The 15,446-nt window shown below is 46.8% G+C and overlaps 1 protein-coding gene across 1 annotated transcript in view; it reads left to right on the top strand.

Moving 5' to 3' along the window:
• Positions 1-15,446, top strand: part of LOC116943508 (neurobeachin-like) — a 529,072-nt gene extending 513,626 nt beyond the window's left edge. The window contains exons 51-58 of the mRNA XM_076067757.1: positions 660-852; positions 2,704-2,775; positions 4,664-4,819; positions 5,918-6,088; positions 9,531-9,632; positions 12,150-12,346; positions 13,472-13,623; positions 14,169-15,446. Coding sequence (XP_075923872.1) covers positions 660-852; positions 2,704-2,775; positions 4,664-4,819; positions 5,918-6,088; positions 9,531-9,632; positions 12,150-12,346; positions 13,472-13,623; positions 14,169-14,259 — 1,134 coding nt within the window. The 3' untranslated portion in view covers positions 14,260-15,446. The remainder of the gene's footprint in view (positions 1-659; positions 853-2,703; positions 2,776-4,663; positions 4,820-5,917; positions 6,089-9,530; positions 9,633-12,149; positions 12,347-13,471; positions 13,624-14,168) is intronic.

Here is a 15,446-nt window from a genome sequence, read left to right as displayed (position 1 = left end):
CCATCCTCATGGACTTTAAAGAAGATAGTTTATGGCAGTGCATTGATTCGGTTGCTGAACTATCTGTTACCGATTGTTAACTGTTGTTTTCTGGATGCTCCCAGTTGCTTCTTCCACACGTTTGTAAAAAAAACCTTTTTTGTGCAATTGGCCAAACATCCGAAATGTATGGCCGTTATTAAACTGGGTCTTGAAATTGAGTGTGGTTTTACCTGGAACAACACAATGGTCGAGTGTGGTTTTACCTGGATACACAATGGTTAAATTACGATACAATTAGATAGGATTTTATATTTTTAAAAATTTATTCTGGCTATTGTCGCGGTAATGTATAATTGGATAAGTCATATAAATTGTCTCATTTATGACACGTGCCAGCTTTATGTTTAATCGCATGAAATGTGCACTTATCAGGTTAGTTCTTCTATGCTGTAATATCGATACTGTGTAATTCACCATATCCATTGCACCTTTACCTTCTCATTCCTGAGAATCCAGTTTAAAAAAAAAAAAAGAAAATCTGACCTCATCACTTTTGTTCTCAACTGGCTCCGTTGTCTCTTTGCGATCGCAAACTAACGCCCGTGCGCCTTCTCTGTCTCTCCCGCTGTCTTTTCCTCTTTTTTTACCTTTTTGCCTTTTATTTTTTGATTTGAAAGTGTTTCCTCCCGCAGAGCCCGCTGATGTTTAAGGACCAGATGCAGCAGGACGTCATCATGGTGCTGAAATTCCCCTCCAACTCGCCCGTCACTCACGTCGCCGCCAACACGCTCTCGCACCTCGCGCTGCCCGCCGTCGTCACGGTCACCTGCAGCCGGGTCTTCGCCATCAACCGCTGGCACAACACGCTCGGTAAAGGCCTGGCAGGAGGGGCGTGAAAGGCAGCAGGGAAGAGACGGCGGGTGGGTAGGTTGGTGGGGAGGGGCGGGGGCGGTGCGGCGGAGAGACAGCCACTGGAAGGGGGCAGTCGTGGCCGAGGTGCGGCGGCATCATCTTCCGCTTGACGCGTGTGTACGTACGCGTACGTCATCGCAACGGAACCGGAAGGAAATTTGAGTTTAAATAACTTTACAGATACCGAGCCTCCCACAAGGCCATGGGGTGAGGGCGTGTTGGCACAGTTTCGTGCCAGCTATCATAGAGTGCGGTCGTGTCGGTACGGTTCTCCGCAGTGAGTACAGTGTCTTTAAAAACAGCGGCGCTACGCCTCTCAAAATAACAAAAATGCTGAACCGCTTGCGCATTCCGAGATTCGACGGTAAATGGGACACCCACCACCCTGCAAGCTGCAGATGTCTCTGAGCGGAGAAATGGTTAATACTACAGGAGCCTCGTCAACCATCGACGCTGCACAGTTCGCTTCACGGTAAATGTTCGAGATCCCGTGAGGCTGATTGAAATCGAGGAGGCCGTGTGTGCCGTCGTCACGCTCCCAATCTGCCATGTTGTGGAGAATTGCCCCAAAATTATTCAACTTGGGAAAACACAATAATAATCGCCCCCCCCCCACAGTGAAATTACTGCAGACTAGTGAAACGTAGCACTTTCGAGATAGCCTTGCGCCGTGAGGATACCGAGCGTCCAGATGATTTGAAGGTTCGGTTTTACGGAAAGTGAAGAAAAGGGAACGAAGAGGCAGCATTGCAAAGATTGGGGCAGCCAGGGGATAGTGAAAGAAAGAGAAAGTAAGAGTAACTGTTTGTTGTTGTTGTTTGAAGTCAAATTGTCTCCCTGCTCAAGTGCTCATTTCCATTGGCAGCATTAAGCCAGCAGTGGACATTTCACATTGCAAGGTCTAGTATCTCGATGTGACAATGGCTGTTGATTTCCCACGAAATTGGACTTGCTAACCCTAGAAGGATGATGGGGCCAAACCATACATGAACAAGATTTTAAATTGCATCCTTCTGCTGGTGAGTTTGAGTGAAATGCAGCTGTGCCACCTGACTGAATTTGGACAATCTTTTTAACGTTTAATTATTCTCCTTGCCATGTTATCTCTACTCCATATGACAGTCTTACCCGAGCGTTACAAATTAACAGTGAGTGTTCTACAGTGAGTCTGGCCCCTTCCATACTAATGTAGTATTTAAACTACTGAAATAAGCAGCGTTATCTGATGAAGTTGCATAAATGACACTCTCTATAAAAATTAATAACAATATTATTAAGACTGGATCAGGGCTGCCAATAAAGATGAGTAGTGCGCTATTCTCTTTAGAGCGAGAAGACAATTGCATTTTTAACACAGATTGTAATTTTTGTTGTTGCTTAATAGTGATTAATAAGTATTTATTTGGTTATGATTTAGGTAAAGCACATGGGATTCGGCATTGAATGTACGTACTGCATGTTGAGCTTCTTTCGCACCGTACGTAGCCAACCGTGCTAATCAGAGGGATCGGGGGAAGGACAACAAACGAAACCCAAAAAGCATCTCTAAAGAAATTAGTTTTCAATCTTGATTTAAAAGTACATAGTTCCAGTGGCCTCCTTAATATCGGAAGGAAGAGCATTCCAGACGGACGCAGAAGCGCATCCGAAAGCGCGCGATGCGGGGAATGGTTCAGAACACAGGCAAGTGAATTGTGAGCATGGTAACGACACTGAGCCTTCCAGCCGTTTATCGTCACCTGCCATGAAACCTGCTGTTACTTGCCGTGCCTGTCGTGTTGTAACTCACTCGTGCCCTTTGATTGTCAGGTCTGCGTGGAGCCCCAGGCTACTCCATCGAGCAGTCCCACCATCTCCCCATAGAAATGGACCCTTTGATCGGTTTGTACCCGGATTCTTTTAAATTATTGGTTCACAAGACTAGCTCAAGCTGCCTGTACCTTGTCAAAGTGTTTTATATCGGACATTTCCTGCTTTCACACGCCTCGTGATTGATAGGACTTGGGGTTAAGGTAAATTCGTCTCCAATGCTTGGATTTTGCCTGTCTTAATGATGCTTTTAAGATTCAAATGTTGACATACCCACGAATACTAACGTCATCACCTCAGTGCCAATTAGTGCTCAGAGGCGGTTTGACCACAGTGGTTAACCGTTTTAGCTCGGCACAGAGATCCAGCTACCGTGGCAAGCAAACATTATTGACTAGGCTTCCCAGTAAGCATGCAACATTAAATCAATCAATTGATTATATCGATTTTTCTGCTCACCGTAAATGCAAATACATGCATGCAACACGGCATTATTTACGATTTGTGCAAATAATATGCTTGCGTTACATTTAGGCTCCTAGAGTGAAGAAAGCTGCACAAAGCAGACAGGTGAGAATCAATACAAACGAGGTGGTTAAACAAAACAAATGTAACTCTTTAATTGAATCTTGTCACCATAATGTGAAAAATGTAATCAATTCTCAAAGTCATTGCAACAGATGAATCATTACAGTTGCAATGATGGTCGGAGCTGCACTCAACCGATGATCTCTCTGAGTAGAAGGAAAATTAGTGCCACTTTTGTGTGAAGTCAGCAGTTGTGGATAGCCTGGTACCTGCTGCATGAACGTGGCATTTACATCACTTGCTCAAGATTGACAAAAGAGAGATCAGCACTGGCCGATGCTCGGTTGTGCACGGAAGAGCATTGACTTCTCTGAGCTGTCAACTTGGAGCTCCATCATCATCATCCATGGTCAATCTACTGCTAGATGAAGTCCTACCCAAGCAATTCATCATGATTATGCGATACAAATGTCCATCTAGCTCCTGCATTTACCACCGACACTTCAACATAAAGTGGCTGGGGTGACGCAGGGCCAGCTGGAGTTGATGTGTGGCTGTTGGGTTCCCATCAACGCAGTGGTGCCATTTGTGCCACTCCAGATCAACTGTCAACCAAAAAAAATTGGGATTGATCCTTTCTGGCAATAAATCAGGTGTTAAGATGTTCAAACGTCAAATAGATACCTATTGCAAGGCATCTCGTCTGCATTAATCACACACACTTGTGGCGCAGCATGCAAACAAAGATGCTCTGATAATAACATATGTTTCGTCTTTGACACTGATTGGCCTACACCAGAGAGACAGCCTCCTTTCTATGGCCTTGTCTCGCCAGCGTTAGACCAGAGAACAACGCCAAAAGGCGAACGCTACAAAGGCAATCTAGATTTGAAGCTTTCGTGACTGCAGGGATCCATACACTTTGGTTCTTTCGGTAAAGTCACGTAGGTATAAAATAAAATAAATTAAATCACGACGTTTCAGGCGCAACACAAGCGTCCGTCATCAGGTGGGACAACCACAGCAAGAAACAATTGCTGAAGTGGGAAAAAGGGGTGTTGTAACAAGTAACAAGTTAAAGGGCTGCTGTAACAAGTAACAAGTTAAAGGGCTGCTGTAACAAGTAACAAGTTAAAGGGCTGCTGTAACAAGTAACAAGTTACGGCAGCCCTTTTGCCCACTTCAGCAATTGTTTCTTGCTGTGGTTGTCCCACCTGATGACGGACGCTTGTGTTGCGCCCGAAACGTCGTGATTTAATTTATTTTATTTTATACCTACGTGACTTTACCGAAAGCACCAAAGGGTACAAAGGCGATGCGAGCATCGAAAGTATTAAGAGCTCAACCCGAGCTGACGAAAAAAGTCCCCGTAGATATGAACTGTTAAGCGTAGATCGTCACCTGGTGTGTCCACGTCGGTTTGTTTCTGCAGCGGCGAACACGGGCTTACATCGGCGGCAGATCACTGACCTGGTGGACCAGAGCATCCAGATCAATGCCCACTGCTTCGTGGTGACGGCCGACAACCGCTACATCCTTGCCTGTGGCTTCTGGGACAAGAGCTTCCGGGTCTACTCCACGGACTCGGGTACTAAACCTAAGCTTGCCGCAATTAAGCCCGGCACGCACGCATGCACGCACGCACGCATGCGACGTAGCAGTTATCAGCGTATATGTACATATGTATGTTGAACTTCTTCCGCACTTTACGTTTCCAACTGTGTTCATCGGAGCTATGGGGGAAGGACAGAAAACGAAACACCAAAAGCAGTTCTAAGGAAAGAAGTTTTCAATCAAGATTTTAAAGTGCACAGCTCCAGACTTGGACAGAAGCGCATCTGAAAGCACCCAATGCAGTGACCGTCTTTGTTTGATGGCTCGCCAAAAACCGCTGCTGTGAGTATGGGTTGTCGCCTTGCCGTGGAAGTGAAGCTTGTTGTGCCTCCATGACACAGAAAGAAAAGCCAGCAGGAGCCTGAGGCTCCCAGCAGCTCCAACCATGGCCGGCCTGGTCAAAGGGTAGAGGGCAGACAAAATGGACAACCCCTGGTTGTTATGGAAACTGCAACAATAAAACATTTTCAAAACCAACTAAAGACCATGGGCCTCTCTTCGGGTGAAGCAGAGAAAGCTGCAAAAATCCGTGCGTCATAGCGTGGGCTTGTTGCGGCCTTATGCTCCACAAGGAGCAAAGAAGAGTTAGTAAGTGAGAATGACTGGATACTCTTTGTTTTTTTCGGTAAAGTCACGGTAAAGTCACTGCAACAAGTCACAGCAAGATAGCTGCATCAAGTGATGCAGCTATCTTGCTGTGACTGTTCCGCCTGAAGACGGAAGCTTGTGTTGCCTCCAAAACGTCGTGATTTAACTGAGTTGTTTTCTTTTATTTTAAATTTTATTTTTTACCTACGTGACTTTAACGAAAAAACCCAAAGAGTATGAATCCTTGCAGTCACGAAAGCTTCAAATCTAGAGAGAATGACCGGAGTTTGCGTGATGGTTTATGCTCCTTGACGAGATCAGCTAAGGTATTGTGGTTCATGTGTGGCAAACGCCTCGTGTGTACGGTGCGAAAGAAGCTCAACATACATGCGTACGGTGCCGATGCACGTTCTGCAGAATATCACCGTTGACGAAGCAAGTAGGAAGTAGGTCAGCATGTGAGCATGTGGCGCCTTGCGTGCAGGCAAGCTGACGCAGGTGGTGTTTGGGCACTGGGACGTGGTGACGTGCCTGGCGCGCTCCGAGTCCTACATCGGCGGCGACTGCTACATCGTGTCGGGCTCGCGGGACGCCACGCTGCTGCTGTGGTACTGGAGCGGCCGCCACCACATCATCGGGGACAACCCCAATAACAGTACGTCGTGAAACGGGGAGGCGGGGAGGCAAGGGTGGCATCTTCTCGTTTGTCTGACTCCAGCGGGGGGGGAGGGGGGGCGGTTGCAAATGTGTTGCTCGTACGTGTAAATTACAAATTTGGACCGTGTCATTTTGACAAAGCGACCAATCGTAATTGATGACTTAAATATTTCGTGACTGCCAGGAATCCATACTCTTTGGGTCTTTCGGTAAAGTCACGTGGGTAGAATTTTTTTTTTTTTTAAATCACGACTTTCCCGATCGCAACACGAGCAATCGTCTTCAGGTGAAAAAATACAGCTGAGGCAGGAGACATATTATTATTATAACTTTTGGTGATTTCTAAAAGTTTTTTGGTTTGGCAATGTTTTTGTTTATTGTAGTACGCAGTTAGACTAATGGCCTTAATCTAAGTTTTCTTGTGGTTGTTGTTGTTTGACTTGCATCCCACTGGGATTTTTTGCACACAGCGTTGGTGTACGGTGCTATTTCAGGAATATTTTGATGTTTTTTTTCCTGGATTTTCTGTTTGCACAGTCACACAAAGTCACTTTAAGATGTTTTTCTTGTTCGTGTTTTAGTTTTTTTGTTTGTTGCGGTTGCACCCGATTCAAGAGCCGAATGGCTCACAGGGCTATACCAAAATGAATGAAACTAAACTAAACAACTAAACCGAGAGACCCAAAGAGCATAGTAATTAATGTCCCACTGTCTCTCGCCGCAGTTTGACAGCTATGCCGACAAAAGTCGTTTGAATGGAAACCCCCAGAATGCTGTTGCCGAACGGGCATGTTGTACTGCGTATGCAATTGTGTGCTGCTTGTTCGCAGAACACGCCACTTCACTGCCGCCATCAGATTGCCGTCCCTGGAAGTTGTTCTTTAACGGCGGCAACATGTGTGCGGCGGTTGGGAGGCCAGGCGTGGTGTGGGTTTACTCCAGATTTATCTGCATTAAGTTTTTGTTTTTGTTACATGATGGATGATGTCGTTTCGCCAGTTGCCCGGCTATTTTACAAGGGAGGTCTGTGGTGCGCGCGTGTAGCAACAGCTAAACAAAGACAACAACAAAAAAACCATCAACATTGCAGAGAATGAGTACGGGGTCCTCAAGGAATATTGCGCAAGGAACAAACGCGGATTATTTTCCGCAATTATTACATTTTTCAGGTAACATACAAATTACATGATTTCAGACACCTGTGAAAAACGTAATACAGCATTTAATCTCTTCCTTTGTAATTTTATAATTGATTCCAATTACGTACATTCGACGTGGTTTGGGCGCCCTTGGGCGCCGCCGGCGTCACGGCTTGGATCAGCAAAGTTCAAGAGGGTTGCTTGACACTGCCCCCTTGCTGTAGACACCGTTTGTTCACAAAGTGGCGGTCACTGGTGCTGCTGCTGAGTGGGTCGGCGCACGTGTGAGCAGACCCCCTCAAGCGGGGAGATGTTATATCCCTCGCCTGGTATACAGGAGGTCGTGGGTTCTACACCGACCCTGACAGTTGTATATTTTGAGCTTGCATGTCTCTCTCCCCGTTTTTCCCCTCCGCATTTAGAATCAACGTCCGTTTAGAGTATTTGGCTGCTGTACATTTCCAGATGATTAAGCCACTTCGTTGAGCTACCATTCGTGGATTCTCGAAGCAGAGCTTTTGAGGGTCATTCCTTCGTCTGCGTGAGTTATTTCCACAGATAACTCCGGTTCCTCCCACAAGGCAAACACTCCAAAGTGGAATTGGTCAAACGTTACGGGACCCTCCAAAACAATGAGTCTTGAGACTCGGTGGGTAAATGAAGAACATTATTAGAGTCGTGCCGCGCATCGCTCGGCATGACGTTTGGCACGACGTCCGACGTTTCGCTCCACGTGCTGGGAGCTTCTTCATGAACTGGAGCAACACGAAGTCCTACGGAGTGGAAGAGCGTTTTTCTTCTCCTTGCCGCAAGAGCGTGACACACCTGCTTACTAACGGTGCTTGAGAGAGTCGCCTTCATGCAGCAACAATGGGGAAGGACTTGGCATTAATTCAGCAAAAATAGAAGGGAGTGCCTGGTGTTCTGAGTGTGGGCTTGGCAACCACGTGACACTGTCGAGGTGTGGCTGTATCTGCTGCAGGGTGGCGGCTGCCTGTGGTTTGACATCGCACATGCCTTGGCTACCCATGACCACATGATTTGAAGGCTTCAAAACAAGCAATTATTACATGCCACCTCACGTACACACACGTAGGGCCACAATGCAATAAATAAATAAATAAAATGCTCGGTTGCTTAAACTAAAAATGTTTATGTTCTTGAGTGGATTTTTGAAACATTTATTTCACATAATGTATTTAAAATCGTGCATGTGCGGGCCCTAATGCTTAGGAGGAGTTTATCATTTTATTGCCACTCTCTTACAGACAAAAAGGTGGTCAACGCAATGTTCGGTAACACTGCAACTAAAATGAGACGCGTATGTCATCGGCGACGTTGTGGACAGTGGCCCCATCCACTGCTTAGCCGGGAGATGGTCTCACCGATGCTGCTCCCGTTGTGCACCGCCCGCCAATGAAGTATCTCAAAGAAACCAGTGAGAGTACCCAGATTGTTTCAGGAGGGTCCTGTTCCCAACGGAGGAGTGTTCTCGAATGCTGGAGTGAAAGAGTGTACCCAGATAAAACTCGCACAGTGAGGGGATAAGACTCAAAGTTTTGTGGTCCACATCGGTGCAGAATATGGGTTCGTAACTCAAGTTCACTGCCGTTTATAAATAGTTATGCAGTACTGTAAAGACCTCTGCCATTGCGAAAGCGTGATTTATGGCCTTCTTTAGGACCTGCAGTGGAGCCAGATGACTCGGATTATGTAGGCATTGGGTTTGCAGTTTAAAAAAAAAAACGTGTTTGTGTGTTCATGTGCATACACGAAGAGTAGGAGTCAGTGCACTGTTTTACTGTTTCGAGCAATCTGGATTGAATCCTCACCCATGTACAACACGTGTGTAAAGTAGGCATCTGAATCTATTCTGCAGCAATATGAAGACAAACTGAGTTGGTGTGATGCTGGCCTCACCCACCCTCCTGTGTGCAATTCCAAATGAAGCAGGTGCTTCAACTGTGTGTGCGTGCGTGTGAGAGAGGCAGAACGCTACGCTGCGAAACCCAGCAAACCCGAGTTCGATTCCCGCTCACGCCAGCGACGATTATGTGAACCGGTGCTGGGCCTCCCCTGTGTCAACTCAGCCTCAAATGAGTAACCTGGTGCGGTGTGTAAACAGCCGCTGGTGAGGCACCAAGGCGGTCGGGCGTGGTGCTGGCAGCCCTCACCCCCCCCCCCCCACCCTAGTATGCATGTACCGGCCTTCATAAGTGCTCTCTAACAGCACGTACACCTGCAGTCTGTTAATGCCATTCGGCTGATCTTTGTCTTCGTGTCTGTGTGACGTCCCTGCAGGCGATTACCCGACACCGCGAGCCATCCTCACGGGCCACGACTGCGAGGTGACGTGCGTTGCCGTTTGTGCCGAACTCGGCCTGGTCATCAGCGGCGCTAAAGGTGCAGAACGCCTGCACGACGGGACAAATCTCTTTCAAAGAGGACTCCGCGGCCAATGTGCCCCCCGCATACCACCCACGTCTTGCTGTTATTTACTTCCTTCCGCGAGAGCTTCCAGCTTATTCTTTTGCGTTCAGGGTTTTTGCCCACCATCTGGCTTCTGGTCCTCCCATTGCTTGCCAAATCTCCGAGCGTCACTCCAATTCCGGTCTCCGTGACCTCTGCCGTCTTCTGTCGTACACATGTGCCCATTCCACTGCAACCACTGAAACGCCATCGGTTTGCAATGATTTCTTGCCGCACGTTTACACTATGCTGGATATGCGATTGCTGGGATCGCTCACACGTCACACTAATCAGAGACCAAGAGTCCCTCTTCGAGTTGATAAATGAATTTCCAGCTCTATGACGTGCGCACGCATTGCTCGGGCCGAACAAACAGGTCTGTGTGCACTAACATTATTAACCTGTGTAACCCGGCCGAAGTGGTTTAATTTGCGTGTTAAGAACTGCTGATGCAACGCATCGTGACCTCCTTTTCACGAAAATGCAGTTGTATGCACATTACTGCTTAGTTACACAAAATTCTCAATTCAGACAGACACGAGATTCAACCGTTTGTTGCTCGGCGTTAATGAAGTCAAGTCCTGCTGTTGCCTTTCGAAAAACTCAGTCTGAGGGTGTTAAGTGTCAGTCCATGGGGATGTGCATGCCACTGCGGTGTAAAGGCGAGCACACTGGACTTACAATCCAGGGGTTGCCGGTTCGACCTCCCGGCGCATTCCTTCATTCCCCGCACCTCTGTCCACCCGGCAGTATATATGGGGCACACCGCTCTGTCCACCCGGCAGTATATATGGGGCACACCGCTCTATCCACCCGGCAGTATGTATGGGGCACACCGCTCTATCCACCCGGCAGTATATATGGGGCACACCGCTCTATCCACCTGACAGTATATATGGGGCACACCGCTCTGTCCACCCGGCAGTATATATGGGGCACACCGCTCTGTCCACCCGGCAGTATATATGGGGCACACCGCTCTTCCACAGAACATTTTTAGAAGCGCTCCTTGGAGCTCTTTCTAGTGCAGGCCCTTCCACGAGCAACTGCAGAGCCTGTACGTTTACCTTGCACACAGGGAAGGAGTAGAACCCCTCTTAACGACGGCAATTGGTTCCATGAAACCGGTCGTTTGTTTATTTGGTCGTTAAGCAAGTATAGGAAGTATTCTTTGGTTCTTTCGGTAAAGTCACGTGGAAAGAAAATCAATTAAATAATAATAGAATACGACGTTTCGATTGCAACACAAGAAACCATCATCAGGTAAGAATGAATGGGAAAACAAACCTAGTGAACTTCTAAATACAATGCAATACAACACAGAGAGTCGGCCAACACAACAGTCAACACCCTACCTGGTTGATTACGTTCTTACAAAGATTGCTAAATTTGAGAGAGAGAGAGACAAAACGCAGACACGGAGACACATAGACAGACACACAAGCAGAGAGAGACACACACAGAGACACACAGAGAGACACGCACACTTAGACAAACAGAAAGACAACGCCTCTGTATCGAGGCCTTAAATCGAGAGAGAGGGGGGGTGGCAGAAAGAGGGGGGGGGGAGATTGGGGTAGAGAACAATGAGAGTTGTGTGGACTTATAAACAAACAAGCACGGCAACATTTAGAGAGAGGAATAGGAAGTTTGAGAAAACATATTTAGTAAAATTAGGAAGTGTAATGCAACGCAACACACCTGGTGATGGTTGCTTGTGTTGCAATCGAAACTTCGTATTCTATTATTTAATCTATTATTTTCTTTCTACGTGACTTTACCGAAAGAACCAAAGAGTAATTCCTGCAGTCACGAAAGCTTCAAATCTAGTTTTATAGGAAATATATTTTAAAGGCTTAATTCGTTCCGATAGCACAGACAGTTACCTTTTTCACCCCAAAAAACGTACTTTATCATATTAAAAAAATGGATATTAATACATAAAGATGCTAACAAAATTATGAACACATAATATTACAAGTAAGCATGCAAAAATATTCATTCAGCCCATCGATAACAGGGGAATGGTCGGTAAGTGAACACATTGGGCTCTATGCAGGCCCGTCAAGCGATTGATTAGTCGTGAACAGTGGTGGTTGTCCAGAGGGGTTCTACTCTACACTATACACTACTAAACACTACACATTGGGCTCTGTGCAGGCCCGTGAAGCGATTGATTAGTCGTGAACAGGGGTGGTTGTCCAGAGGGGTTCTACTCTACACTATACACTACTAAACACTACACATTGGGCTCTATGGAGGCCCGTGAAGCGATTGATTATTCGTTAACAGGGTTGGTCGTTAAGAGGGGTTCTACTCTACACTATACACTACTAACCACTACACATTGGGCTCTGTGCAGGCCCGTGAAGCGATTGATTAGTCGTTAACAGGGTTGGTCGTTAAGAGGGGTAACGTGATACACGCGCCTCATATTTTCCGCGCACGCAGAGGGCCCCTGCCTGGTGCACACCATCACGGGGGACCTGCTCCGGGCCCTGGAGGGCCCGGAGGCTTGCCGCTTCCCACGCCTCATCTCCGTCTCCAGCGAGGGCCACTGCGTCATCTACTACGAGCGAGGACGCTTCTGCAACTTCAGCATCAACGGCAAGGAGCTGGGACACATGGACATCAGCGACGCCACCAAGGTGGGTGGCGGACGCGTGTGGACTTGAGAGACGCGATTCCGCTCGCCTCGTCGTTGCCGCCCTTCCAACGGAAGACCGTTTGGACCGTTGCGGTGCAATAGAAGAGCAAAACGAGAACGTGGTTTTATTTCGCTTTGGTTGTGTGGACAGGGGAGGGACTACAGGAATGGCGATGGGGGTGATCGAGAATTAAGAAGCCGGACTTGATGAGATTGTGTAAGAGGAGCAGATTTCAGAAGATGCTAGGCCATGTCGTTTACTCTGGGTGTTTTGCTGCCTTCAGAGGTCAAAGTTTTACCAATGTGCGGCACTGTGATATGAGACTCTGTGTCGTAGGCAGTGTCCTTTTCAGCACTAGATATCAAAACAGCTTTTATCTGCTGCATTAGCATTACAGATCCTATGACGCTACTGTATAAGCGCTAGGTTTTTAACAATGGTGTTTTATGGATAGTTGAATGTGTATGAATTGTAGGAAATTGACAGTTTTTTTTATAAAGCGAATGCACTTGTTGATGTGCGGTATTGGTCGTGGTTTTGCACTGAACTGCGACCATGGTGACCTGCGAAACATGCGCACGAGTGTCAAGTGGACTCTGAACCTATCTTGAGCGACACCTAGGTCACCTCGGCCTTAAATTATTACCTGATGCTGGTGTTATCATTGGGCGAAACACTGCCAGGCATGTGGTGCTGTCCCCACCGACCCAGTCAACTGTTCCGCCAGCCTTGACCCTTTCCGAGATGTCTGCAGGTTGCAGGGTGGGGTCCCGTTCTTTCCCGAATCTCGGAATGTGAAAGCAGTTAGCATTAATATTTATATAGAGAGGTATTGCACTCACCGCAGAGAACTGTAGAGACATGACCACACTCTATAGTTGGCGCAAAACTGTGTCATGCCCTCCCGCATGGCCTTGTGGGAGCCTCGGGACCGATAAAGTTATCTTATTTTACTTTTTATTCCGGTTCCGTTCCGATGACGCAAATATACATCATCGGAATGGAATGGTAAGAAAAACTGATGCGGTATATGTACGTCATCGGAATGTGAAAAGGTTAATAGGTGCTCGCAAACAGCACTTGCCCCAACAGCCTCTGTGGTGGATCTCTGTCTGCGTGGCGCAGGCAATGCTGATGAGCAGCGACGGGCAGTACCTGGTGACGGGCGGCGAGAGCGGCGTGGTGGAGGTGTGGCGCGCGTGCGACCTCAAGCAGCTCTACATCTACCCCGGCTGCGACGCAGGCATCCGGGCTCTCGACATCTCTCACGACCAAAGGTGCGCGCCACCCTCAATGCATGCGTGTATGCGAGCGAGCGAGCGTGCGTGCAACTCAACCTGTGTGCAAGCCACTGAGCTATGTGCCTCTTCAGTGGGCCAGTACACGATAATTATGCGCTTGGGACGTGCTGCTAATATTTTGGGTTAATCCACGAACCTCTGCGACACTTCACCAATAGCCTCCTCCACACACACACATATCCCTCTCTCGCTCCGCACCTCCGATTAGCAGGGTTGGCTATGTACGATGCGAAAGAAGTTCCACATAATACGTACATAGGGCGGTGTTTGATGACGGTGTTGAAGATTTTCAGTTTTGACTTTTGTAACACGAGTAATGTTGAACTCTCCACGCGCACGGAACATTTAGCCCCGGGAAGGCGCAGTGCAGGTTTGGATATCACCGATCAAAGTGTGCTCGCCGCGATCACAGTGCAGTGCGCCATCCACCACGGCGCGGCTCACCGTCACGTGCGGACGTCTGCTGATGAGAGTGAACCCTGATCTCATCGTTTTCTTCTCTTCCTTGCCCGTCTGCGCAGGACTCTGATAACAGGCATGGCTTCTGGCAGCATAGTGGCATTCAACATTGACTTTAACCGGTGGCACCTGGAATACCAAAACCGGTACTGAACGGAGCACGTGGATAATTCCCGAGCTCCCCGGCCAGCAACTCTCTTCCATGTGCACAACGAGCGACAATGAGGATGCCTCTGTGAAATTAGCCTGCGAGGCAACCGCTGTGCATTGCCCTCCCTCAGAGGAGTATAAATACCTGAGCAATAGCAATGGTTGATGTGAGAACGTTAACTTAATAAGACTGTTGTTGGAGCCAAGTATTCCTGATCACGCTGTACATGAAAAACAAAAACGAGTACAAAAAAAGGTCATAGTTTATCGTGAAGCACTGCAAGATACCTGTCAATTAATTAGGGACACGAGCTTATATTTAAAACAGTAGCAACAGTTGCATTGCTGAAATATAGTATTTAAAGACAAAACTACAAATTTCACAATAGTGTGATCAATGTTTGTGACGTTAAAATTTATAAATAAATTAAATGATCACCGATGGAACACGATTTCTGATTTACTTCGTTGTTTAAAATCACGAATTAAGATTGTAAACTTATGAACTATAAAAAGCGATGAATTTTTTGTCTGTTCTCTCGATGATTTGCCACTACAGAATTCAATGTTATCACAAGACCATGATGCTGCATGCCGCAGCCGAACACCCTTCCCTTCTGCGAGTTAAAGGGCCCATTTAATTTAGAATGGGCATTGAGACCCATCCTTGTGTACTGCCACTACTCTTATAAAACATGTACCCCGGCATACTACGGTAAAGCATAATATATTTTACAGAGATACTTTAATGTTAGTGGTTCTATGGTTTAAACCGTGGTGTTCTATGGTTTAAAAATACATGGTAAACCATAGTATTAGCATAGTTAATTTTAGCAATTGCACAATAGTACCATGGTGTACAATGACCAAAACGCCACTGTAAAATGTTTATGGTTACTGTAGTAAACCTGCTTTTATTTTTATAAGGGCAGGAAAATTATGGGTTAACTTATTTTTGTCCTGCAGCATTTCATATGGTTAGCCCTTGTGTTGTTTCATTCATCTTGTAGACGTCTGTATTTTAAGGAGCATGGATCATTTAATATATCCTGTTGTGATCATTGAGAAGGTGGCTCTTAAGTGTTGGCTGTATATTTCAGTATGATGCAGGAGGGTCTTCTGAAACATATCATGTGTATTTCTTTTTTGTTTGTAGATTGTCAAAATCGAATAAAGTCATATAAAGAAAA

Source organism: Petromyzon marinus, chromosome 18 (genome assembly GCF_048934315.1).
Source record: "Petromyzon marinus isolate PM22_M1 ecotype Great Lakes invasive population chromosome 18, UKy_Petmar_22M1.pri1.0, whole genome shotgun sequence".
Classification (NCBI taxonomy): Eukaryota; Metazoa; Chordata; class Hyperoartia; order Petromyzontiformes; family Petromyzontidae; genus Petromyzon; species Petromyzon marinus.
This window is presented reverse-complemented; position numbering and strand designations above follow the sequence as displayed.